At 46.0% G+C, this 23,854-nt stretch overlaps 2 protein-coding genes and 1 pseudogene across 2 annotated transcripts; 1 reads left to right on the top strand and 2 right to left on the bottom strand.

The window, feature by feature from the left end:
• The first annotated feature begins 2,006 nt into the window (after window positions 1-2,006).
• Window positions 2,007-6,616, top strand: LOC118587192 (thyroid hormone responsive). Its single transcript, XM_036192951.1, has 2 exons — window positions 2,007-2,690; window positions 5,995-6,616. The coding sequence occupies exon 1, from the start codon at window positions 2,213-2,215 to the stop codon at window positions 2,669-2,671; it is 459 nt and encodes a 152-aa protein (XP_036048844.1). The 5' UTR covers window positions 2,007-2,212; the 3' UTR covers window positions 2,672-2,690; window positions 5,995-6,616.
• A 4,818-nt stretch (window positions 6,617-11,434) lies between these two features.
• On the bottom strand, window positions 11,435-14,517 carry Ndufc2 (NADH:ubiquinone oxidoreductase subunit C2). The gene is made up of 3 exons (XM_036179885.1): window positions 14,203-14,517; window positions 12,456-12,599; window positions 11,435-11,604 (listed from the first exon to the last, which is right to left on the bottom strand). Exons 1-3 carry the CDS (start codon window positions 14,369-14,371, stop codon window positions 11,555-11,557), a joined length of 363 nt encoding a protein of 120 aa, XP_036035778.1. The 5' UTR covers window positions 14,372-14,517; the 3' UTR covers window positions 11,435-11,554.
• Window positions 14,518-19,222: 4,705 nt separating this feature from the next.
• On the bottom strand, window positions 19,223-20,275 carry LOC118575810 (annotated as a pseudogene).
• Window positions 20,276-23,854: the final 3,579 nt, after the last annotated feature.

Below are 23,854 nucleotides of genomic sequence, written 5' to 3'. Positions count from 1 at the left end.
GTGTCTGGGAATAGGCTGGCTTCAGGTGGGATTTAAAGATCCACACAGAGGCAGAATAAACCGTGAGGCACACTGGGCAAGGAAGGCCACACCTGTAATTCCAGCACTTGGCCTAGTCTACAGAGTGAGTTCCAGGACAGCCAGGACTACACAGAGAAACCCTGTCTCAAACCCTCCCACCCCCCAAAAACAAACCAAAACAACAAAACCGTGAGGCATGAGGGCCAGGTACCCTGGAGGAGCCTCCGCCCTTGAATCTAAGGTGCGGAGGTCATGGCAAAGACTAACCCTCGAGTTTTTTAACTGCTGCAGAAGAGACCCAGGGCTGACCTGGTCACTGGGGAAAGAGGCAGGAGGCAGCTGTTGCAGGGGCCCTTCTGGCTGTCCTCCACACCACGCTGGAGGCAGCTCTCCCAGGCCTGACCACAACAGAACACTTTGTTTACCAGTTCTCCCTTGCGCCCTGGGCTTGGACACTGGGCAGAGGGTAATGCCCTTAGGGACCTGGATGTGGTCAAGAAGAGTTACACAACCAAGCTGCAAAGGCCTCCTTCCTCTGGAGATTTCCAAACCTCTCGGTTTATAGGAGCATGCTCGAGCCTGGGGGTCTTGCTGCAGGGCAGCTGTCCTGATGACACTCTCCTACGTCATGGCCTGAGGTTGGACCCATGTTCAGCATGAGCATCGGAAGAAATTCTCTCCAGAAAGTGTAAAACACATGACTATAGGGCTAGAAGTTAATCAATAAAACATTTACTTAAAAGAGCACTTTTATCTCTCACAGAGGACCCGGGTTCAGTTCTCAGCACTTACATGATATCTTACAACATCTGTAAATCCAGTTCCAGAGGATCCAAGACTACTTTTGGCTTCCGTAGGCATCAAGCATGAACATCACATTCTCATTCTCTCTCTCTCTCTCTCTCTCTCTCTCTCTCTCTCCCTCCCTCCCTCCCCCCCCCAAACCCTCTAAAAGGGGCTGTGGTGATAGCTCATCGGTTAAGAATTGGCTGCTCTTTCAGAAGATCTGGGTTTGATTCCCAGCACCCACACAGTGGCTCACAACCCTCTGTAGCTCCAGTTCCAGAGATCCGATGCCCTCTTCTGACCTCTGCAGGCACCGGGCACTGTGTGGTGCACAGACATACAAACAGGCAAAACACTCATATGTATAAAATAAAATGTTTAAACACCGACCAATCAAACCCTCATGTACTTAGCTCTGTGTGTTTATTTACTTATTATCTTTTGTGGTGATGTGATCACATGCAGAGTCCCTGCACGTTTATGAATTCTACTCCTGAGCTACATCTCCAAACCCGAAATTGTTTTTGGTTTTAGTTTTGGTTTTCTCTGAGGCCAGATTTTACTTCGTAGCCTATGCTGGCCTGGAACTCATTATTTAGCCCAGGCTGGCCTCAAACTGGTGGTGATCCCACTGCCTCAGCTTCCCGAGAGTTGGCATGATTGGTTCCGGTCATCACAGCTGGCAAATTCTTTCACTTAACACATTAATTTTGAAAAACTGCTCTTTCCCAATTCAATTTAGGAAACAGTTCTATGACGAGTCTTTAACTCCTGACTGATATGGGCTGTACTGGGCTAATGTGTCCTTGCCAACAGCTCTGTTGAAGGCGGGTGCTTGGTGGAAAAGTACTCCTGTAAAGAGGACAGTTAGGACTTAAGCATGACAACACCCACTATGACTGGACTGCCGGCCCTGGTTTCAGGGCTTTGCCTTGCAACAAGCCGTTCCTTTTCAGGGTACTGTTCCTGTGTTCCTTTCCAAGCCAGTTAGTTTCCTAGATTGAAGAAGTGAGCTGTGGGCGTTAGGAGGGAAGCAAGGAGCAAAGAGGCAACTTGACTTCAGGTAACCTCAAGGAACTATTGATTGCCGGCAGTCAAGTGTACCGGCTGCCAAGGGGACAAAGCTTCCCTTTAACTGGCTGGGCAAGCTGCTGAAGGAAGAGCTGGCCTCTCACTGAGGCAGTCATGCAGACCTGAAGTGACAAGCAGAAAGGCTGGCAGGTTTGTCTCTGGGTAGATGGATCACCTGATACAGACACTGGGGACCAAACCCTGGGATTGGCTTAAAACAGGGCTGTGTTGGTCCAGTGGCTGGCTCTTGGCATTCTATCAATCTGCTGTCTGCTCAAAAGCCTAGAAATAGTGCCAGGGCAGTCTGCCGGACTCTGTGCGAGAGGAAGCAACCATGCAAGTGCTAACTAAACGCTACCCCAAGAACTGCCTGCTGATGGTCATGGATCGGTACTCGGCTGTGGTGCGGAACATGGAGCAGGTGGTGATGATCCCCAGCCTCCTGAGGGACGTGCAGCTGAGTGGGCACGGGGGTTCAGTCCAGGAGGGAGCCCCCGATCTCTATACCTACTTCACCATGCTCAAGACCATCTGTGTGGAAGTGGAGCACGGGCTGCTGCCGAGGGAGGAGTGGCGGGCCAAGGCGGCGGGCAGCGAAGCCGGAGACCCTGAGAACGAAGCTGCCGCTGCCGAGGCAGAGGAGGCGGAAGAGGACAGGATCTCGGGGGAGCTGGACCTAGAAGCTCAGTTTCACCGGCACTTCTCCAGCCTCCATCACATCCTTACCCACCTTACCCGGAAAGCCCAGGAGGTGACACGGAAGTACCAGGAGATGACGGGACAGGTCCCGTAGGCCTCCAGCTCTGAGGAAGGTATGCAGCCATGCTAGCGGGTGATAATCCTGGAAGGGACCGAGGGAGGAGAGGAATGCTGCTATACTTCAGCAGGAGGAGGCCAGGGAACTCTCACGGCAAGGGTATTGGGACTGTCAAGTGGGAAGGCCCAGAACTGGCCTCCCTAGCATTCTCACCCAGTATTGATAAGCAATGACTGTGAACTCCTACGGAGAATGGAAATGTAGCTTATGAATACTTCCCTCCTGAGTACGTGGGCGCTCAAGTGTGCGTGTGTGCGTGTGTGTGTGCGCGCGTGCGTGTGTGCGTGTGTGTGTGCACGCGCTGTGCATTTGTTAGTAAATATATGAATGTTTGTAGATTATGACTGGAATGAGTGTGTTCTCAAGGTCAACGTCCCCCCCACCCTCAGACAGGGTTTCTCCTGGCTGTCCTGGAACTCACTCTACAGTCCAGGCTGTCCTCACAGAGATCTGCCTGCCTCTGCCTCCGGAGTACTGGGATTGAAGGACATGTGTGCCACCATGTCCAGCTTTCAAGGTCAACTTTTTAAAAGCTTTTAAACTATTTATTATTTTTTAGTGTATGTAAGTGGGGGGTGTGCCACGGCACACATGGGAAGGTCAGAGGACAACTTGTGGGGTCCATTCCTTCTACCATTTGCGTCTGAGGGATCGAACTCTCATCCTCAGACTTGGTGGCAGGCACCTTCATCTGCCTGGTCTTTTTATAAAGTTACTATTATACTGTGTGTGTACGTGATGTGTGCTATGAGAGAGAATGCTCTGTATGTGTGTGGAACTCAGGACAATTCTGTGGAGTAAGTCCTCTCCTTTCACCTTTAACTTGGGTTCCAGAGATCAAACTCGGGTCTCTAGGCTCAGAAAGTGACCTTTACCTGCTGAGCCATCTCTCCACCCCAATGCCACAACTCCTTCCTCCTCCTCCTCCTCCTCCTCCTCCTCCTCCTCCTCCTCCTTTCCTTCTTCTTCTTCTTCTTCTTCTTCTTCTTCTTCTTCTTCTTCTTCTTCTTCTTCTTCTTCTTCTTCTTAAGACAGGGTCTCTCTATAAAGCTCTAGCTGTCCTAGAACTTGCTATATAGATCAGGCTGGTCTCACAACTCAGAGTCTCTCCTGCCTCAGCCTCCAAGTACCAGGATTAAAGGCATGCTCAACCATTATGCTCAACTTCAAAGTCAACTTCTTTAAAAATATGATTATAAGGAGCTGGTACATAGGAGGCAAAGGCAAGGGCAGGTAGATCTCTATGAGTTTGAGGCCACCCTGGTCTATAGAGCAAATTCCAGGACAGCCAGGGCTACACAGATAAACTCTGTCTCAAAAAAAAAAAAACCAAAAAAACAAAAAACAAAAAAACAAAAACAAAAACAAAAACAAACCAACCCAAAAAACCCCAAACAAACAAAACTCCTAAACCTAACCAAGCAGACAAACAAACACACAAACAAAAAGCAGGACCAGCCTGACTTTGAGCTCAGGAGCCTTTCCATCACACTCATTCTGTCCCTTTGGAAAGACAGGGGATCAACGTGCCTCCCTTCCCTCAGGGACCCAACAGAAACTCTGCTCCAGGTACTTTCCAAGCCGTTTTCCTTTCTCCACCTCAAACCTCACCTGTCAGCCTCCGCCCTCCTTCCCTTTCCCCCTGAGGCTGCCTTCAAGGAGCTCCTTGAATACAGCCAGGCTGGGTGACAGCCAGGAGCCTCAGGAGAGGCTCATCGGAGCAGCAAAGGGTTGGGAGCTGAGGAGGAACGACTGTGATTCCTCACTTGTTTCTTCACTGCACGTGGATAGTAGTAAAGTAATGACTGGCAATTGAACAGTGTTTAAATCACTTTAATGTTAATTATTTAATGAATTACCAGTACGTTAAAATTTTGTTATTATCGAATGGTTGGAGATTTAGTTCAGTCATTGAACACTTTGCCTAGCAAGCCAAAGACCCTGGGTTTGATCGTCAGCACCCCTCATGGTGGGTGGGGAGAAGTTATTATTGTTGTGTGTGTATGATGTGTGTGTATGATGTGTGTGCAAGCACAGGCAGGCTCCTGTGCCGAAGGATAACTTTTGGAAGTAGGCCTCTCCTTCCACCAAGGGTTCCAGAGATCAAGGTCAGGCCACCCAGGATTTTGCTGCCAGTGTTCTTAGCAGCTGAGACATCTTGCCAGTCCACATATTTTAAATTACCTTTTATAGAAAGCCATTGGAGACCTGTTAGGCATGGTGGTGCTTGCCTGTAATTCCAGCATTTGAGAGGTAGAGGCAGGATGATCAGAAGTTCAAGGCCACCTTAGGCTACAAGGCACGCTTGAGATCAGCCAGTGCTACACAGGTCCCTGTCTCAAAACCCAAACCAAACCAATCCAACCAATCAAACAAATGGAAAACGCTGGAAGACTGAGAAGTAAGATAAGCTCCCAAACTGCGGACCCCAGCTTGACTCGGTTTTGTGCTCTCTAGAGCAATACAGCCTGCAGCCTGTGGTGAAAATGGGAGTTGGGGACAGGAGAGGTGGTTGAAACCATATTCTCCAACTAACCAAACAGCTTTAGAGGCCAGAGCAGCACTTGTATACCATAACAGCCCAACACCTCTGACCTGGTTTTCATCCGTGGAGGCAGTATGGAGACACAAATTCAAAGACCCAGGCTCCTCTCTTCGCTCCACTATTGCCCACTATGCACCCTAGGCCTCTCTGGAGCCTTGCGCTTCTCAGCTTCGCTTAATGGGATGGAGAGGAAAGACCGGAGTAGCCCAGCTCCCATAGCCCTCGGCGCCTCAGGCTTGACGTGCTGGCAGTTTCCCGCAGTGACACTAGAACTTCCGTCTTCCTCTATTTCACCAGCATGGACAGTAGTTGTTTGAAATTATAGACAACGTCCACAGGCTCTCACCAGCTTTACTGTCGCCCTCTCAAACCCACATCTTTGCAGAAGAGGGGGCACTCAGAGGCCAGAGTCCTTCCACTGGCCTAAAGGAGCGAACCCTCCATCTGTACCCCACTCCCACGAGCGCTGCAAGTCCAAGCTTTGACACTACCTTGTTCTGGGATCTCGGAAGGAGCCTTGGCCCCTCGAGACCCACGAGCTTCTAAACTCTGACTCATGACCATATGGAATCATGTAACTGACAATAATCAGCGTTTCTCTGCGTAACTGCTCTGGCTGTCCTAGAACTCACTCGGTAGGCTGCCTCTGCCTCCCAAGTGCTGGGACTAAAGGTGTGCGCCGCCACTGCCCGGCTTGATTACATTCTTTGTTTCTTTTGACATCTGGCTTTGTAAACATTTCCACATTCTGCAGATCGCTTTACCCGAGAGAGGGAAGACTCCAATGAGGGCTCAGCGGTGCTTCAGCCTTGAGATCAGAAAGGAAGGCCTGGACCCAGCCGGAAGTGAAGAGGACGTGTGTCTCTGGCATGCTTCTCCACCCCCCGCTGATGGCATTTGTGGACCCGGTTGCAAGCCCACCCTTAAGACATTCTCTTCTTTCAGCTTGCTTCAACTTCTCATCCTTAGCCGTTTGAGGTGGTGATTGAGGTTCAGGAGGCGAAGATCAGTAGAAAGCGACGGTATTACAATGGCCAAAGTTCACACCCCACCTCCTGGATGTCATTTGGTGCCCCGCGTCTCAAGTTCTTCATCCCCTGGAGCCCAAATCCCCTCACGCATAAAACAGGGTGCTGTATCTACCTCACGTGGCTTGTGCTGACATTCCAACAGTTGGCGGTTCCCCTCGCTTCCTTGGAGGACATGCCGCACGTAGCACGTAGCTCTTGCTTTTCACTTCCCGAAGGGGGCTGAGGTAGTTGAGTGCGTGGGATGAGCTACTCACCCTGTTGGATCTGATGACCATTGATGAGGCTGAGCACAGGTGAACTATAAACCTATTTATTGCAGTAACAATTAAAAAGAAAAAAACATGGCGTGTTGGTACTTTTTTCTTCTTTTTCCAGAGCTGAGGACCGAACCCAGGGCCTTGCGCTTGGTAGGCAAACACTCTACCGCTGAGCTAAATCCCCAACCCTCTTTGTTTTGTTTGTCGAGACAGAATTTCTCTGTGTAGCTTTTGCCTTTCCTGCAATTCGCTCTGTAGCCCAGGCTGGCCTCGAACTCACAGAGATCCACCTGGCTCTGCCTCCTGAGTGCTGGGATTAAAGGTGTGCACCACCACCGCCCGGAGATACTTTTTTAAAAGCACTTTCTCTAATATAATTTCCACAAGTACACTCGCAGGCACCAAATTCATCGGCCCAGAAACAATTTGTTCTATCCATACTGTTAGCTAATTTGAAATCAAGTACCTACCGATTTTATTCACCTCTAAAATCTAATCTGATTATATATAGGTCTATAACGCAAAAAGGGTCTGAGCAGCGTTTGGATTTGATGAACCGTAAAGAATTGTCTCTCTGGAGGCAGAGGCAGGTGGATCTCTGTGAGTTCCAGGAGAGCCCAAGCTACATAAGACCCTGGATCAACAAACACCTTCTGCCTGCTAGGTGTGGTCTTCTCCTGGCCATGTTTCAACAGACTATGGTAGCTACTGAGCTGTCTTTTCCAGCATGATCCATCCAGGCGCAAAGCTTTGTCAAACTATCCATCCTGTTGAATCTGCCCAAACCCCACTCTGTATTGTTACAGAGAGAGCTCAGAAATACAAACACGTTGTTCTCATTAAAAATGTTTGAGGGGGCCTGGCAAGATGGAGCAGTGGGTAAGGATGCTTGCCACTGAGCCTGAAGACCTGGAGTTTGATCCCTCGAACTCACCTAAGGAGAGAACCGGCTCCCACACACTCGACATGGCATGTGCACACACCCTAAACATAAAATGTAAATAAAAACCCTTTGGTGAGCCAAGAATGATGACACCTTAACCACAGCGCTTGGACAAACTGAGGCTGGAGATCAAAAGTACAACGTCAGCTGGGCTACATAGGAATGAAGTCTCATAAAATCCCAAACCCAAACCAAAGAAAACACCTTGGTTTTATTTACCCCAGAACTTATTAGGATCAGGTTGAAATCTCTTTGTGTGACCCAAACCCTTCATAATCTCACTTGTTTTGTACCTTCCTTGCACCAGAGGGAGGAGCAGGGGAATGCTGGTGAAGGGTCCGATACCATAGCAGGCTTTACAAAGCAAAATTGTCACAACTATTCAAGTCTGTGGTTACAGCAGTAAAGCAGCCACATACAGCTTTCTAATAAAACTTTATCAGCACTGGGGCTTCAGATAAAGCTCAGTTGGTAGAGTTCTTGCCCAGCATGCTTGAAGTTCTGGCTTCAGTCCCCAACACTGTATAAATTGGGTGCTGTATGTATGGCACACCCATAACTACAGCACTGGGGAGGTCGAGGCAGAGGAACAGAAGTTTAGGGTCATCTTCGACTACGTTGTGAGTTCAAAGCCATCTTGGACTAGAGACCTTGCCCCCCACCCACACACACATAACCCTCCTCATAACTTTATCAGCAGTAAGCCAAATCTGATCCACATACTAGTTCTCCTATTTTATTTTTTGTATTTCTAGGAATGAAATCAGGGCCTCACAGCTGCTAGAAAATGTTCTACTGTGTATATACTCTACTGAGATATATCCACAGCCTCTAAACTTAAAAATATTTCAACTAGGGGCTGAAGAGATAGAATAGCAGCTAGGAACACTGGCCGGCTGCTCTTCCAGAGGACCAGCGTTCAATTCCCACCACCCACACAGTGGCTGTGATGATATATTGTGTACCCTAATAAACCTGCCTGGAGAGCAGAGAAGCAGAGCAGCCGGCCACTAGTTCTTACCTCTACAAAATCCTCAGCCTAAAGAGAGTGAGTGTTTCCTCATGCTTTATATACCTTTCTCTGCCCTGCCATATTACTTCCTGGGATTAAAGGGGTGTGTGCTTCCCAAGAAAAGGCATGAGATCTCAAGTGCTGGGATTAAAGGTGTGTGCCACCACTGCCTGGCTCTATTTCTCTCCTATACTGGATCAATTTCATGTAGCCCACTGTGGCCTTGAACTTACAGAGATCCACATGGATCTCTGCCTTCTAAGTGATAGGATTAAAGGTGTGTGCCACCACTGCCTGACCTCTATGTCTAATCTAGTGGCTGGCTCTGTCCTCTGATCCTCAGGCAAGCTTATGAGGGTACACAATATATCACCACAGCTAACCACTAACCGTAACTCCAGTTCTAAGGGGACCCAGGGCCCTCTTCTGGCCTGTGCACACACTGCATACATACATGCAGGCAAAACACCCACAGATAAAAGAAGCAAATTAATTAATATGAAAAAGAAAGGTCTGTACTGACATTCACTAATAAATTGTTCAAAAAATATTTCAGGGGGCTGGAGAGATGGCTCAGATGTTAAGAACCCTGGCTACTCTTCCAGAGGATTGGAGTTCAATCCCCAGCACCCACATGGCAGCTCACAATTGTCTATACCTCCAAGATCTGACACCCCCACACAGACATACATGCAGGCAAAACACCAATGTACATAAAATAAAAATACATAATTTAAAAAAATATTTTAACTGGAGGGAGGGGGCTAGAGAGGTGACTCAGTTTTTAAGAGCCCTGAGCACAGGCTGCTCTTCCTGAGGAACCAATCGGATCCCTAGCACCTACAATGCAGCTCAAAACTGTAATCCCTTCCTCAGCTAAAAACAAAACAAAACAAAACAAAAACACAAAAAAAACCCAACCTGTAATCCCTGTTGAAGGGATCCGACAGCCTTTCCTGCTTCTGAGGGTGCTCGCTCTGAGGGTGCTCGCTCTGTGCACAGACACACATGAAACCAAAACAACAAAATACATAAAATAAAAATGAGTCTTTAAAAAAAATCTTTCAAATGGGCTGGCAAGATGGCTTAGGGGTTAAAGGTACTTGCTGCCAAGCCTAGAAACCTGAGTTTTATCCCAAGGACCCATATAATAGAAGAAAGGATTCCTGCAAATTCTTCTCTGATAAATAAATGCAAAATACGTTTAAGTCTTTCTGATGTCTTAAAAATGGGAGAATTAGGGGCCAAGGAAGTGGGTAGATCTATGGGTAAAGGCACTTGACAATAAGCCTGATGACCTGAGTTCAATCCCTGGGTCTCAGCTGGTGGAAGAAATCTGACTCCTGGAAAGAGGCCCTGAGAGTCACACATGTCATGGTAAATACAAGTCTCTCTCTCTCTCTCTCTCTCTCTCTCTCTCTCTCTCTCTCTCTCCCCTACCCCCTCCGCGCGCGCGCACACACACACACACACACACACACACACACACACACACACTGTAATTAAAAGTGTACACTACCATGCCTAGCCAAAATGATTTTTTTAAATAATGAACCAGTTTTCTTAAAAAAACAAACAAAAAATAACAAAGGTTCAGTGGGTTGGTGGTAAAGCACACCTTTAATCCCAGCACTCGGGAGGCCGAGGCAGGCAAGTTTGGGACCAGCCTGGTCTACAAAGTGAGTTCCAGGACAGCCTCAGCTGTTACACAGAGAAACCTTGTCTTGAAAAAACCAACAACAAGGATTCAAAGAAGGGAAGGAGGAATTGGAGGAGCCAGAGAGATGGAGGACACCAGAACGCAGCCCATAGAATCAACTAAGCAGGGCTCATAGGGGCTCACAGAGACTATAGTGCAATCACAGCTTGCATGGGTCTTCTAGGTCCTCTGCATATGCTATGGCTTTTGGCTTGGTGTTTTTGGTGACTCCTGGCAGTAGGAGTTGGGGGGTATCTCTGACTCTTTCACATGCTCTTGGGGGCCCCTTTCCTTCTACTGGGTTGCCTCACGCAACCTTGATGTGAGTGTTTGTGCCTGGTCTTGTTGTGCCATGTTCAATTGATGTCCCTAGGAAGCTTGTTCTTTTTTGAGGAGGATATGGGGGTGTAGCAGTGGAGGAATGGATCTAGGGGAAGAGGGTAGGTGTGAGGGCTGGGAGGAGTGGAGGGAGGGGAAGCTGCAGTCGGGATGTATTGCATGAGAAAAGAATAAATAAAAATTAAAACGAAGACTCAGAAGTCAGGCTGAGTGCTGGTATACACCTATAATTCTAGCACTTGGGAGGCTGAAGTAGGATTGCTGTTTTAGGTCAGCCTATACTACACAGCAAAATTCTGTCTCAGGATGAGTATGGCAGCATACACCTGAAACCTTCAAACTTAGGGGGGAAAGGTGGGAGGACCAGGGGTTCAAGGCCATTTCAGGCCAGCTGGGTTATAGCAGACGCAGCTCCAAAACAAATATACAAACAAATAAACAAATATTCATTTATTTATTTTTGGTTGTTTTTTGGAACAGGGCCTCACAATGTAATCTTGGCTGACCTGGAACTTGCTATGTAGACCAGGCTGGCCAAAAACTCATAGGGTTCTACCTGCTTCTACTTCCCCAGTGCTAGGATTAAAGGTATGTACAACACCCAGCTAAATACATAAAAAAATTTTTTTAAAAGAGCCTTGCTGGAGAGATGGCCCAGCAGTTAAGAGTGTTTACTGCTCTTGCAAGGACGGGAATTCGGTTCCAAGCACATATACTGGGCAGCTCACAAGCACCCATATAAACTCCAGTTCCAGGGCATTTGACACCTCTTCTGGCTGCCTTGGATACTCCAGTGTACAAACCTGCGCGCGCGCGCGCGCGCACACACACACACACACACACACACACACACACACGCACGCACTTGCACAAGCACACACACACTAAAATAAACAGAAACAGGAAAAAAGCAGAGTACTTCTAATAACTTTAATTACACTGATTAACCTAAACTTCAGCTGTCACAGAGAGATACTCCATAAACCCAGAAAGTACTCAGGCTGTGGGGTACAGACAGGAGCCTTTGAAGAATTCAACGCACTGGATGGAATGTCTCAAGAATTTCACCGTAAGTCTTCTTCTCTGTGGAAGAATCATGGAAGATTCATTTTTAAGTTATACTTTAAAACTTCTATTTCTTGAGCTAGGGATGTGGCTCAGGAGTGGAACATTTGCTGAGTGTGTATGAGGTCCCAGGCTTATTCCTCAGCATTCAAAAATAAACAGATAAAGGTTAGGGTGGAGAGTTAGGCTCAGCAGTCAGGAGCACAGGCTGCTCATGACTGTCTGTGACTCCAGTTCCAGAGGATCCAACATCCTCTTCTGTGTGTGCACAGACACACACACGGGCAAAACATCCATATATATATATAATACATACATACATACATACATACATACATATAAACGATAATGATGATGATATAAGTAAATTAAAAAAAGATAAAAACAATTCACCTTATTGATGGAAACCCTGCTGATGTTGGGTCTCCCATAATTCATGTTGAAGCTCAGTTGTCAAAGCTATGGTATTAAGGGATAGGGTCCTGCTGAGCAGTGGTAGCATATACCTTTAATCCCACCACTTGGGAAGCAGAGGCAAGTGGACCTCTGTGAGTTCGAGTCCAGACTGGTCAACAGAGCGAGTTCAAGGACAGCCAGAGCTGTTACACAGAGAAACCCTGTCTCAAAAAAACAATCCCCCCCAAAAGAAGTTGTGGGGCCTTGGAATGTGACTAGGTGGTGAGAAGGGGCCATTCAGAATGGACAGTTCTTAGAAAAGACATTTTATATGGACTCTTCTGGTCTACAAAGAAGATACGGGATGGAGTCCATACAACCAGACAGTACCCGAAGCCGTAGACAACAGTAACCAGGAAAAATGAGACACAGTAAACAAAGAGGTTTTTCATTTTTCAATGAACATGAAATACCTTTTTCAGGAAAATCTTCTGGATGTAATTTCATATACCCAAACATGTCATGGTCCTTCACAGCATACAAATAGTTTTGACGTTTTAAAAAATAATATCCAACAAAGTAAAAGGAAGTAACTAATAGAAGCTGGCGATGCAGACCTGTAATTGACAAATCCCCAAAGTAAAAATCAGTCAAAGTGCATAAAGAATTTCATTTTTATGTTACATCTCAGAGAACATTGCCCGCCCCACAACCAGGGTCTCCCCCAGCCCAGGTTGGAACTGGTACTTCCATTCTTTCCTCTTTCTACCTTTCTCCCTCACAGAGAACGGCAGGACTCTTCACCACAGTTGAGTACTCTTCCATTTTATAGCCTCTTTCCCACATCCAGACCCTGAGTCCATCAATGCTTCTAGGTAAGTAATTCTCCCCTTCAGGGAGTTTATCCCTTTCAGTCCAGAGCCACCTGCTAGCTTTCACCTGGTCACCTTTTACCCTCACTCTGCACTGGTTATTGTAGTGCCCAGCCACTACATCACACACCTAGTTAAAAAAAATCACCTGGCTGTTGTGGTGAGCACTTTAATCCCAGCACTTGGGAGGCAGAGGCAGGTCAATTTCTCTGAGTTCCAGTCCAGCCTAGTCTCATACTGAGATTTTTGTCTCAAAAAAAAAAAAAAAAAAACAAATCAAAAGACAAAACCAAAACCAAAACCAAAACCCCCCTATACATTGGGGGTTACTTAAAAATTTCTTGGGCAAAGCATGCTATGAGTGGGAAAGGTTTAAGAATACTGAGCTAGACCAACAAAGTTTGTGTTCAGTAATGCACACAGTCTTCAACACCACCATCTCCAAAAGCAATACAGGATGTTCAAGGAATTCAGAAGGTCAGACTTCCAGTCCTAAGTGCTGTGTACAAACCATTTTGTTTCTTACAGAGATAGAAAATTTCCTTGGAATTAAATCACTAGTAGGGTAGAGATAGTGTCACACCGCAAAGCATATGTTCTTTTTCGTTTTGGAGAAAGAGTCTCACTCTGTAGACCAGGCTGGCCTCAAACAAAAAAAGATTCTGTCCATCTCACGCTGTCATCTGTCCTTCACATACCCACACACAAATAATAAATATAACAAAGTTCAAAGACACCCAAAGTTAGTGTGTTGGTTTCTTTCTTTCTCTGTCTTCGGGATTCTACAGTTCTTAGCATTGTGTCAGCCATAATCAATCTTGACCTGAAAGCCAGTGACACACTAGAATATAAGGCTTGCTAGTTTATTGACACTCTGCAGAGTCTGGGAGTTTGCACACATTAGCCCCTTCCCCAGACTTATGAATCACACTAGTATTTTAACAGGATCCCTATTCTTGCATGCTTCAAGTCTGTGAAGCGCTGGTTCTGCTGAACACACACTGATGCAAGCTCTGCTCCCTAACTCCTTAGTCATGTGACCGTGGCAAGCTGTTTTAACCATGTCTTTCCCATGTCCTTTTTTTTTTTTTTTTAGACCTACAGCCATCACGCTCCTAAGTGTGACAGCATGGAATGTGCAACAGTTTAAGCACGAAGTACAGCGCGAACTAACTGTGGGGTCTAGAATTCCCTGCCGTGCCGCTCTTGGGTTCCTTTAATCTGGTTTGGTTCGGTTCTGAGGAGCTCCAGCTAGGCAGGAAGGGCCGGCAAAGCACGGATCCGGGGGTGGACCATGGCGGGCAGCCCCCAGCCCCTCCCCCGGGGCTCCCGTCCACTCAGCCCTCACCTGCTTGCAACACAGGCCTCCTCGACAACGCGTTATCCAGCAGGCCGGTGCAGTAGCCCAGGAAGCCCATGTAGACAAGCCGCGGGTCGTTCAGCTTGGGCGGGGGCAGGCTCCGGGCCTGATCCGGCAGAAACGTGAAGGGCTCGTGGCCCGGCCGTCCGGTCATCATATTGATGCCGGTTCTACGTGAGGTCTGACCTCAAGACTCCAACTATAAGAACAACCACGACGGCGACCGCCGCCACCGATAGCGTTCTCCTCCGAGCTCCGGGCTGAAGGGCATAGCGTACGGCGGTGCAGCGCCCAAAAGCTTCCCCGCGCGTGCAGCCCTAGGGACACCTGCACACGAGGTTCCGGGTAACTAAGTGGCCCATAATCCGTGAAGGCTGCCGCTAAGGCTGAGGGGGTTTGGAGGCCAGATGCCAATCCAGTCCAGGGATACAGTAAATGACCCAACGTGGGCAAAGACTAGGAGACATTGATATTTATTTTTGCCCAGTTCTCCCTCATCTGCCCGCTCCATGGCTCTTCAGAAAGATTGCATTCAACGAACACCCACAAGTGGTAGTGACGGATAGTTTATTGAATTCCATAAAAGCTAGCTTTCTGGGTTCCAACCGTTCATTTATAGTTTTTCTACGCTCTCGAAAGCCTAAAATTAAGGTACGGTCAGCAACAAAGTATTCAGAGAAGGCCTGGAGTGGATCATTTAACCTATCCTTGAGGTTCAGTTCTGGTGATAGTCTGCTAAAATGATTCCCTTAGGGCCTTCAGATTTATGTACATGGTTGAGGGGAGTGTTCCCTAAAGGATTAAGGAGTGAAAGAAAGAAGGTATCTATAACGTTCTGTCAAGCAATTGCCTAGTCTCTGCTCACCTTCCTAGAATAAGGGACATTTCCACATTTGAGCAGCTCCTTTCAAAAGCCCTTCCTGATACTGAACTAAAATGTCTTCATGTTCTGTCAATTTATTGGTGGCATTTAGCATTTTATCCAGAAGAATGTTCACTAAACCATAGGTCAATACTGATATATATGCATTGAAGACTTGAGTGCTAGCCAGGGGTAGTGGTGTACACCTTTGATCCCAGTAGGCGGATCTGTGGGAGTTCTAGGCCAGCCTGGTTTACAAAGCAAGTTCCAGGACAGCCAGAGCAGTTATAGAGAAACTTTGTCTCAAGACACACACACACACACACACACACACACACACACACACACACACACCACCCAAAACAAAAAACCCAAAAAACAAAGAAAAAGACCTGAGTGCTAAATACCAGCTCAGAGTAAATTGTGGGAATGTTCCCCCATTTTTGTGCTCACTTTGAGAAAAATCAGGGAGACCACAGAGAAAAGCATCAGTGTGTGTGAGTGAAGCCCCATTGAAAGCATAGTCGTATGTGACTCGTAACCCTAGCAACGGCAAGCAGGATGGCCATCTTCGGGTACATGAGCCCCCGTCTAAAAAAATCTTTTAAAATAAATATATAAACAAATAATAGACAAAAGCAATACAGTTGCATCAGCGTGTGCAGACCTTGGGTGGGGGAGGGAAAAGGAGGCTATATGGAGGGTCTGGGAGTCTACCTAACCGTTGTATCAGTCCTATAATGAGAAGTTTAAATGGTTTTCTTTCCCCTGTATCTTTGCTCAGCACTGGTTTGAACTGGAAGTTACTTATTCCTTCTTGAGATTTGCTCATGTTCTTTTATTTGTCCCCACAGAGCCTGCTAGCTAATTATCCTGTCGTAAGGAAAGGAGGAAGGCGGCCCTTTCCATGGCTCCAGCACCCACCGCTAACTTCTACCTAACAAAAGACTGGGACTGTCAGTGAGGCCTGGTGGCACGGTCACTGGGGCAGGCAGACACACTTGGTTTTGTTTTTGAGATGGGGTCTTTCCATGTCTCTCTGTAGCACTTAACTGGCCTGGAATTTGCTGTTTAGACCATGTGAGCATCAAACTAGTGGTAAGCCTCCTGCCTCTCCCCGCTGAGTGCTGGGATTAGAGCCCTCTACAGCTCTGCTCACTTTTACCCCACCAAGAGAATTGTTCCTGACAACAACAACAAAAAACCCAAACTGAATTTTAAATAAATTTTTTCAAGTAAAAATTATTTGAGAAAACATGTATTAGAATATTGTTGTTTTTGCTTTTTTGATGGGCCTGCCACCCAGCTCCCAAATAAATCAACACGGAGGCTTATTCTTAATTATGAATGCTTGGCCTTAGCTTGGCTTGTTTCTTGCCAGCTTTTCTTAACTTTAAATTAACCAGTCTGTCTTTTGCCTCTGGGCTTTTTTACCTTTCTCTATTTTTTGTATACCTTTCTCTCTTACTTTGTGGCTTGCTGCGTAGCTGGGTGGCTGGCTCCTGGAGTCTTCCTCCTTCTCTGGCTCCTTTTTTCTCAGATTTCTCCTTCTATATATTTGCTCTGCCTGGGATCAGAGGTGTGTATCAGCACCCCCGGCTTGCAGAGTGACTTCTTATTGTTGTTTTGCTTTGCTTTTTACCACAGTGTTCATTTTTAAAATACACCAAAAGAATGAAAGCCACCAAAAAATTCTCCAGAAAGAATTCTGAATAAACTACTAAACACACACACACACACACACACACACACACACACACACACACACGTACCCTATTACACATATTCCTGAACACACACTTGGGTGTAAGGGGCTCTGGGAGGACGGCTCACCTCCCCTACCCTCACACCACTCCCACAATCCTCTGGGCCTCAATCTCAGACTTAATTTTTTTTGACGTTTATCTAGTAGATGTATGTGCATATGCACATGTGCCAGGGCGCTCCTGGAGTGGACATGATGACTTTTGGGAGTTTGTTCTCTACTTTGACCCTTCATGTGGGGACCAAATGGAGGTTGTCAAGCTTGGTGACGTGTGCCTTTACACACTGGACCATCTCACCTGCCTGATTTATTTTTCCAAGACATGGTTTCTCTGTGTAATCCTGGCTGTCCTGAAACTCACTATGTAGACCAGACTGGACTTGAACTCAGAGATCCACCTGCCTCTGCCTCCTGAGTGCTGGGACTAACCTTATCACCACTCTTGTGGTGGTTTGAAAGAAAATGGCCCCCAAAAGGGGTGGCACTATTAGGAGGAGTGGTCTTGTTGGAGGAAGTGTAAAGGTGGGCTCTGAGGTCTCTTTTCTCAAATTTCACTCAGTGTGACAGTTGACTGCCTATGAAGATGTAGGACTCTCAGCTCCAGCACCATGTCTGCCTGCATGCTGCCCATGTTCCCCATAATGATGGACTGAACCTCTGAACTGTAAGCCAGCCACCACAACTAAATGTTTCCTTTATAAGAGTTGCCATGGTCTGGGCTGGAGAGATGACTCAGAGGTTAAGAGCACTGTTCTTCCAGAGGTCCTGAGTTCAGTTCCCAGCAACCACATGGTGGCTCACAACCATCTGCAATGAGATCTGGTGCCCTCTTCAGGTCTGCAGACATACATGCAGGCAGAACACTGTATACATAATAAATAAATAAATAAATCTTTAAAAAAAAAAAAAAAAGAGTTGCCATGGTCATGGTGTCTTTTCACATCAATAAAAACCCAAACAAAGACAACTGTCCAGCTCTGATTTTTCTAAAGTAAAAAACTGAGAAGAAATTTACATAGTGATACATATTTATAGTCTCAGCACCTAAGAAGTGGAAACAGGTTGATTCAGAGTTCAAGAGTATTCTCAGCTACATAGTACGTTCATGGTCAGCCTAGGCAACACTAGATCTTTCCTTAGAAACAGTAACAAAAACGGGCCAGCCTGACAAACACAGGGAGATCCTGTGTCAGCACATAAACAACTGAGGGCTGAGGATGGAGGCCTCATCCTAGCAAGGAAAGCTAGTTAGAAGACGAGGAAAGGGAGGAAGGAAAGGGCCTTCCTCTCCTGTCTCTTGGCTCACACCAAGGAATTCAACATAACTGACCAGTCTACCTGAAGAAAAAAAATACATACATCATTTTTATAAATAAGATCTTAAAAAGGATTTTTTAATTTTTGTTTTTTATTTTTATGTATTTAATATATTTAAAAAGATCTCAGCACTCGGGAGGCAGAGGCAGGCAGATCTCTGTGAGTTTGAGGCCAGCCTCCAAAGCGAGGTCAGCCTCCAAAGCTACAGAGAAATCCTGTCTCGAAAAACAAAAAAAAAAAAAAAAAACCAAAAAAAAAGAACATAGTATAAATGCTGTGGTATAAAGATTTTTCACAGAATAAATTCTTAATTTGCAGTGAATGAGCAACAGGATCTTGAAACATGGAAGTTTTGTTAAACAAAATTTCAAAATTATAATCCTTGCCAGGAAACATTTTGCCATTTTATCTGTGTATTAACATCATTGTTCCTCTAAAAAGAATTTTCATCAACACTGTCTTTTCATGTAAAAATATACATGTTGATATTTAACTTCCTGAGTGACTAGTCATACATCAAATACAATTTAATGAAAGAATTTTAAAGTTCTTAGAATGAACTAGTATAGATTTATAATGTATGTTCAATTGTGGTAAAATTCAAGAGCATACCACAGAATTTGTACTTAAATTCTGAGTTAGAAAATATGATTTATCCCCAAGCAAAACCAATAAACTGTCTTAAATGAACTGTTAATAAAATGGAATACTGAGAAGTCCTATTTTCTCATTTATTAATAAAATGCAGAGAGCATTTCAGACTACCAACTTGGATGTTTGCAATTATATACACCAAAACAATTTCATTACCAAGAAATTTCCTGCAGCACAAAAGGGTTAGATAATTAAAATATTTGCTTTATAATAAATCAATTTATACAACTCATCTTTCCTGGCTGAAATGACTGGAATGGTGGCCCGTTCTCTTGTATAAAATCCTTCTTCTTCTGAAACCCCGAGGGAAGGTAAAATTTTTTTTTTTTCGAGACAGGGTTTCTCTGTGTAGTTTTAGTGCCTTTCCTGGATCTCCATTTGTAGACCAGGCTGGCCTCCAACTCACTGAGATCCGCCTGGCCCTGCCTCCCGAGTGCTGGGATTATAGGCTGAGGGAAGGTAATTAAAGTAACAATGTGGCGCTGCCGTTCTCAATGACACTGCTGCTGGTTTAAAACAACTTCTTCCCCCAAAGACAGGCAGGAAATTGTGAGGCGTACTTCCAGAGCGACTTAATTAGAAGGGGCTACAATGGCCCTGTAAACAATGTCCTTGGAATGCTTCTTAGAGAAGAGGCCATTCCCCACCTCTACTACTGTCCCTCTGTTATCACAGCCATGGCTCCAGCCATGATTCCTGTACTGATAGTCAGACCCGTGATCAGAGCTGCACACGGCTATAGTGTCAATCTCCTGGGTAGGGGTGAGAGTTCTGTCTTATACGCTGTAATGACAGTGCATCTTAGCACCACCGGGAGCTGCAAGACTGGTTAAAGTTATGAGCGTGATTGACCTGATGGCGAAAATAGCGAACTGCTCTGCATGTGGAGAACCAAATTTTCCAACCTGTGACATCTGTCTGAAAACATTGTTCACCACTGCTTGCCGCTGATAATCTTCTGGAGAAGGACCCCTGGATCATCTGTGCTGACAGAGTTACATTACCCACCGCCATCCTTTCATAGCTGTTAGGAGATGTGGAGGTAGAGCTTAAATTTCCAACATGATGCTGGGGATATGACACAGTGGCATCCTGAGGAGTGACTACTTCTTGATCTAAACTGAATTTTGACAGGCCTCCCGAAAACTTTGATTCCACTGAGAAGATTCATGGCATAAGGAACAGACACTTGGTGTTTGAAATTCACAAATGCGAACTGTTTCAGTTTGCCGTCCTTATCCTTGGGGATTTTCACCTTGATTACTGGCCCAGCCTGGTGGACCAGCTCCAAGAGGAGCTGCTCCGTCACCCTGGTCTCCAGGTTGTCCACAAACAGAGTGCAGTCGGCGTGGACAGCCTCCGCCCCCACCTCCATGTCACTTCCAGTCTCGGGCCTAGTTTGACGGTTCACAGCTGGCCGACCCATCGACCAACCCTACTGTGCACTCTCAGGAAGCTGGATTTTATTTTTAATTGTGTGTGTGTGTGTGTGTGTGTGTGTGTGTGTGTGTGTGTGAGAGAGAGAGAGAGAGAGAGAGAGAGAGAGAGAGAGAGAGAGAGAGAGAGAGCCAGCCAGCCCATGGAGGCCACAAGAGGGCACTGGATTCCTGGAACTGGAATACTCACAAGCAGTTTATGAGCTGGGGAACTGAACTAGGATCTTCTGCAAAAATAATATGGACTCTCAATCACCAAGTCATCTCTCCAGGCTCACAAACAATACTGTTAAAATGCTTAATAAACCATGCCTGAAGTCCAAACTCCTTGCATGTACAAATAAAGGTCCTGTATCAGTACATCTCCCAGCACCCCCTTTTCCATCTGTGAGCTACACAATGTACCTGGTAAATCTGTTCAGGGATAGAATGTTGCAGAATATTCCTCTCGGAGAAAGCGGCATGAGCAGTAGAGAAATGAGGTAACAAGCCACGTGACAAATCGTAGATTAAAATAAATGGGTGAATTAAGTTATAAGAGGTAGTGGGACAAGCTAAGGCCAAGCTTTCATAATTAATAAGTCTCCATGTTGTTACTTGGGAGCTGGCAGTACAGAGAAAGACTTGCTACAACAGAGTTCTTTAGGTAAGTAAATATACCAGTGATGCTGGAGATGGAGCATAAGGCCCTGGGTTCAACCCTAAGCACCATATAAACTGGGTGTGAAACCTGTACAAACTCAGGCTGCCTTTTCTGTGTGTCATTTTTATTGTTGTGTTTTAAGACAGGCTCTCGTGTTTCCCAAGATGGCTTCAAACTTGCTATGTAGTTGAGGCTGACTTTGAATTCTGGATCTTCCTGACTCTAGCTCTCAAGTGTTGAGATTACAGTCATGTGCCACAATGCCCAAGTATAAACTATTTTATTTTGGAATTGTGTGTGTGTGTAGGTAGTGGGGAAAGTATGTGCATGGGAGTGCATATACTGAGGCCAGAAGAGAGCATCAGACTCTCTGGAGCTGGGATTAGAGGCGGTTGTGAGCCACCCCATGTGGGTGCTGGGAACTGAACTCAGGTCCTCTGGAAGAGCAGTATACACTCTTAACTGCTAAGCCATCATTTTACTGACCCCCCCTCCCACACTCCTAACATTTTTTTCTGAGGTCCTGAACTCACAGAGACCCACTTGTCTCTGCCACCATGCCCAGCTTTAATTTTTTTTGTTTTAGTTACATTTTATTTTTGTGTATGTGTGGGGGTGGATGGCAGAAGACCATTTGTGAGTTTCTCTCTTTCTACCATGGGGTCCCAGGGATTGAACTCAGATCTGTAGGCTTGGTGGCCAGCACTTTTACCCACTGAGCTACCTTGCTAGCCCCTTTCTTGTTCTTGACTATGCTTCTTAGCTCTGTATTTCAAAACATTTTAAAGTAATACTCCTACTTACTTAGTAACTTTTTTGTTGTTTTTTTGTTGTTTTTTTTCAAGACAGGGTTTCTCTATGTAGTTTTGGTGCCTGTCCTGGATCTCACTCTGTAGCCCAGGCTGGCCTCAAACTCACAGAGATCTGCCTGCCTCTGCCTCCTGAGTGATGGGATTAAAGGCGTGCACCGCCACCGCCGCCCAGCTCTAATTTAGTAACTTTTTTGTGTCCCTTCTGGTGTTGGGGATTAAATCCAAGGTATTGCTCATGCTACAGTAGCTAACATACGGCCACTAAACTCTAGGTCTCCTATAACTTTTAAAATTAGGGGCCTTGTTATCATAAAAACACCTTCATGGGCAGAGAATGGTGGCGCACACCTTTAATCCCAGCACTTGGGAGGCAGAAGCAGGTGGATCTGTGAGTTCGAGGCCAGCTTGGTTACACAGAGAATCCCAGGACAGCCAGGGCTATACAATGAGACCGTGTCTCAGAAAAAAACCGAAACTGTTGTTTTACCTTCCTCATGGTGGGTGTGCTTTAAACCACTAGCAGCCTTGCTACTAGGGCCATAGCCTGGGGGGAAGTCCCCCAACCCCTGTGCTCTTGTTGCTGCCTCTAAAGGTAGCTTTAACTAAATCTCTATCTAATAAAACTCCACAGCAGGTGGGCACTCTCCCTCTGCCAGCCTGTCACCTTCAGAGGAGGTCTACACACCGTAATTGAACTTGCACTGGCATCTAAATCAACTCATCACACACACACACACACACACACACACACACACCACAAGTCAGGCATGGTGGCACACGCCTTTAATCCCAGATTGGGAGGCAGAGGCAAGAGGAGCTTTGTGAGTTTAAAGACAGCCTGGTCTACATAGGGACAGACCTTGCCTCAAAAACAAACAAATAAATAAAACTTTCAGTTTTAGGTTTTCTTAAATGGTGGTGGTACACTAGGTTTCTTGTGTTAGCTTATAGTAGTGGTTTTTTGTTGTTGTTTTGTTGTTGAGACAAACAGGGCTTCCTATGTAGCCTTGGCTGGCCTTGAACTACGTAGACCAACCAGGCTGGCCTTGAATTCAGAGATCCTTCTGCTTCTGCCTCCCAGGGTTGGGATTAAAGGCATGCACCACCATGCCTGACTGTTTTGTTTTTAAATTATATTTGTTTGTGTGTGTGTTTCACATGGCACATGCAGAGGTCAGGGGAAGACTTTCAGGAGTCACTCTTGCCCTCCATGAGTTCTGGGGATCGACAGAACTTAGGTGGCGGGTTTGTGGCAGACACCTTTACCATCATCTTGACAGCCCTGTTTTACTTGAATCAGGGTTTTCATGCAGCCCAGGCTGGCCTCAACCTCACTGTGTAGCCATGGATGCCCTTTAACTTCTGATCCTCTGGCCTCTCTACCTGAATGTTGGGACCTGTGCCAAAAATCTAGACTCTCCTGTGTGATCTGAGGAAAACAAGTAAACACACTCAGGTATTACAGCTATTCATGGTAGCAGACCCGAGACAGCGGGAGCATATGTGGAGGACGGAAAGGAAGAGAACAGAGGACTCAGATAAACACAACATTTAAAAAACATTTCAGGCTGGGCCAGGCATAGTGTCAAATGGCTATAATACCATTGGCTCAGGAAGCTGAGGCAGGCAGATCTCTGTGAATTCAAGGCTAGCCTGGTCTACATATTAAGTTCCAGGCCAACCAGGGCTACACAATGAGACTGTCTTAACCCTGCCCCCCCAAAGTTTCAAGTCTTCTTTTATATAATCATTTTAGAGATAAAGACACCATGGTAAAGAATGGTTAAGTAATTTTTGAGATGGCTCAGGGAGTTAAGGTGCTTGTTACTAAGTAATCAGAGTTCAACCACAGTACCCACACGGTGAAGGGAAAGAACTGATTCCCGTGTATTATCCCAGACTTACATAGGTGGGTGCCATGATATGCACATACCTACACGTAAACACACACAAAAATGAAAGCTTGGTTTCCAAGCAGGCTATATGACTCTCTGGCCCCTACTCTTTATAAAATCACTTGCTGTACTAGGTTTACTATTTACACACACATATATAAAAATATATGCAAACAAAACAGGTTATTCTTTTTGTGTGTGATGCTGGGACTATGCACAGGGTGCGAAAGGGATGGGGAAGCTAGAGGCATGCCTT

Source organism: Onychomys torridus, chromosome 1 (assembly GCF_903995425.1).
Source record: "Onychomys torridus chromosome 1, mOncTor1.1, whole genome shotgun sequence".
Classification (NCBI taxonomy): domain Eukaryota; kingdom Metazoa; phylum Chordata; class Mammalia; order Rodentia; family Cricetidae; genus Onychomys; species Onychomys torridus.
Note: the sequence above shows the minus strand (reverse complement) of the source record. Positions and strands in the feature narration are given on the sequence as shown.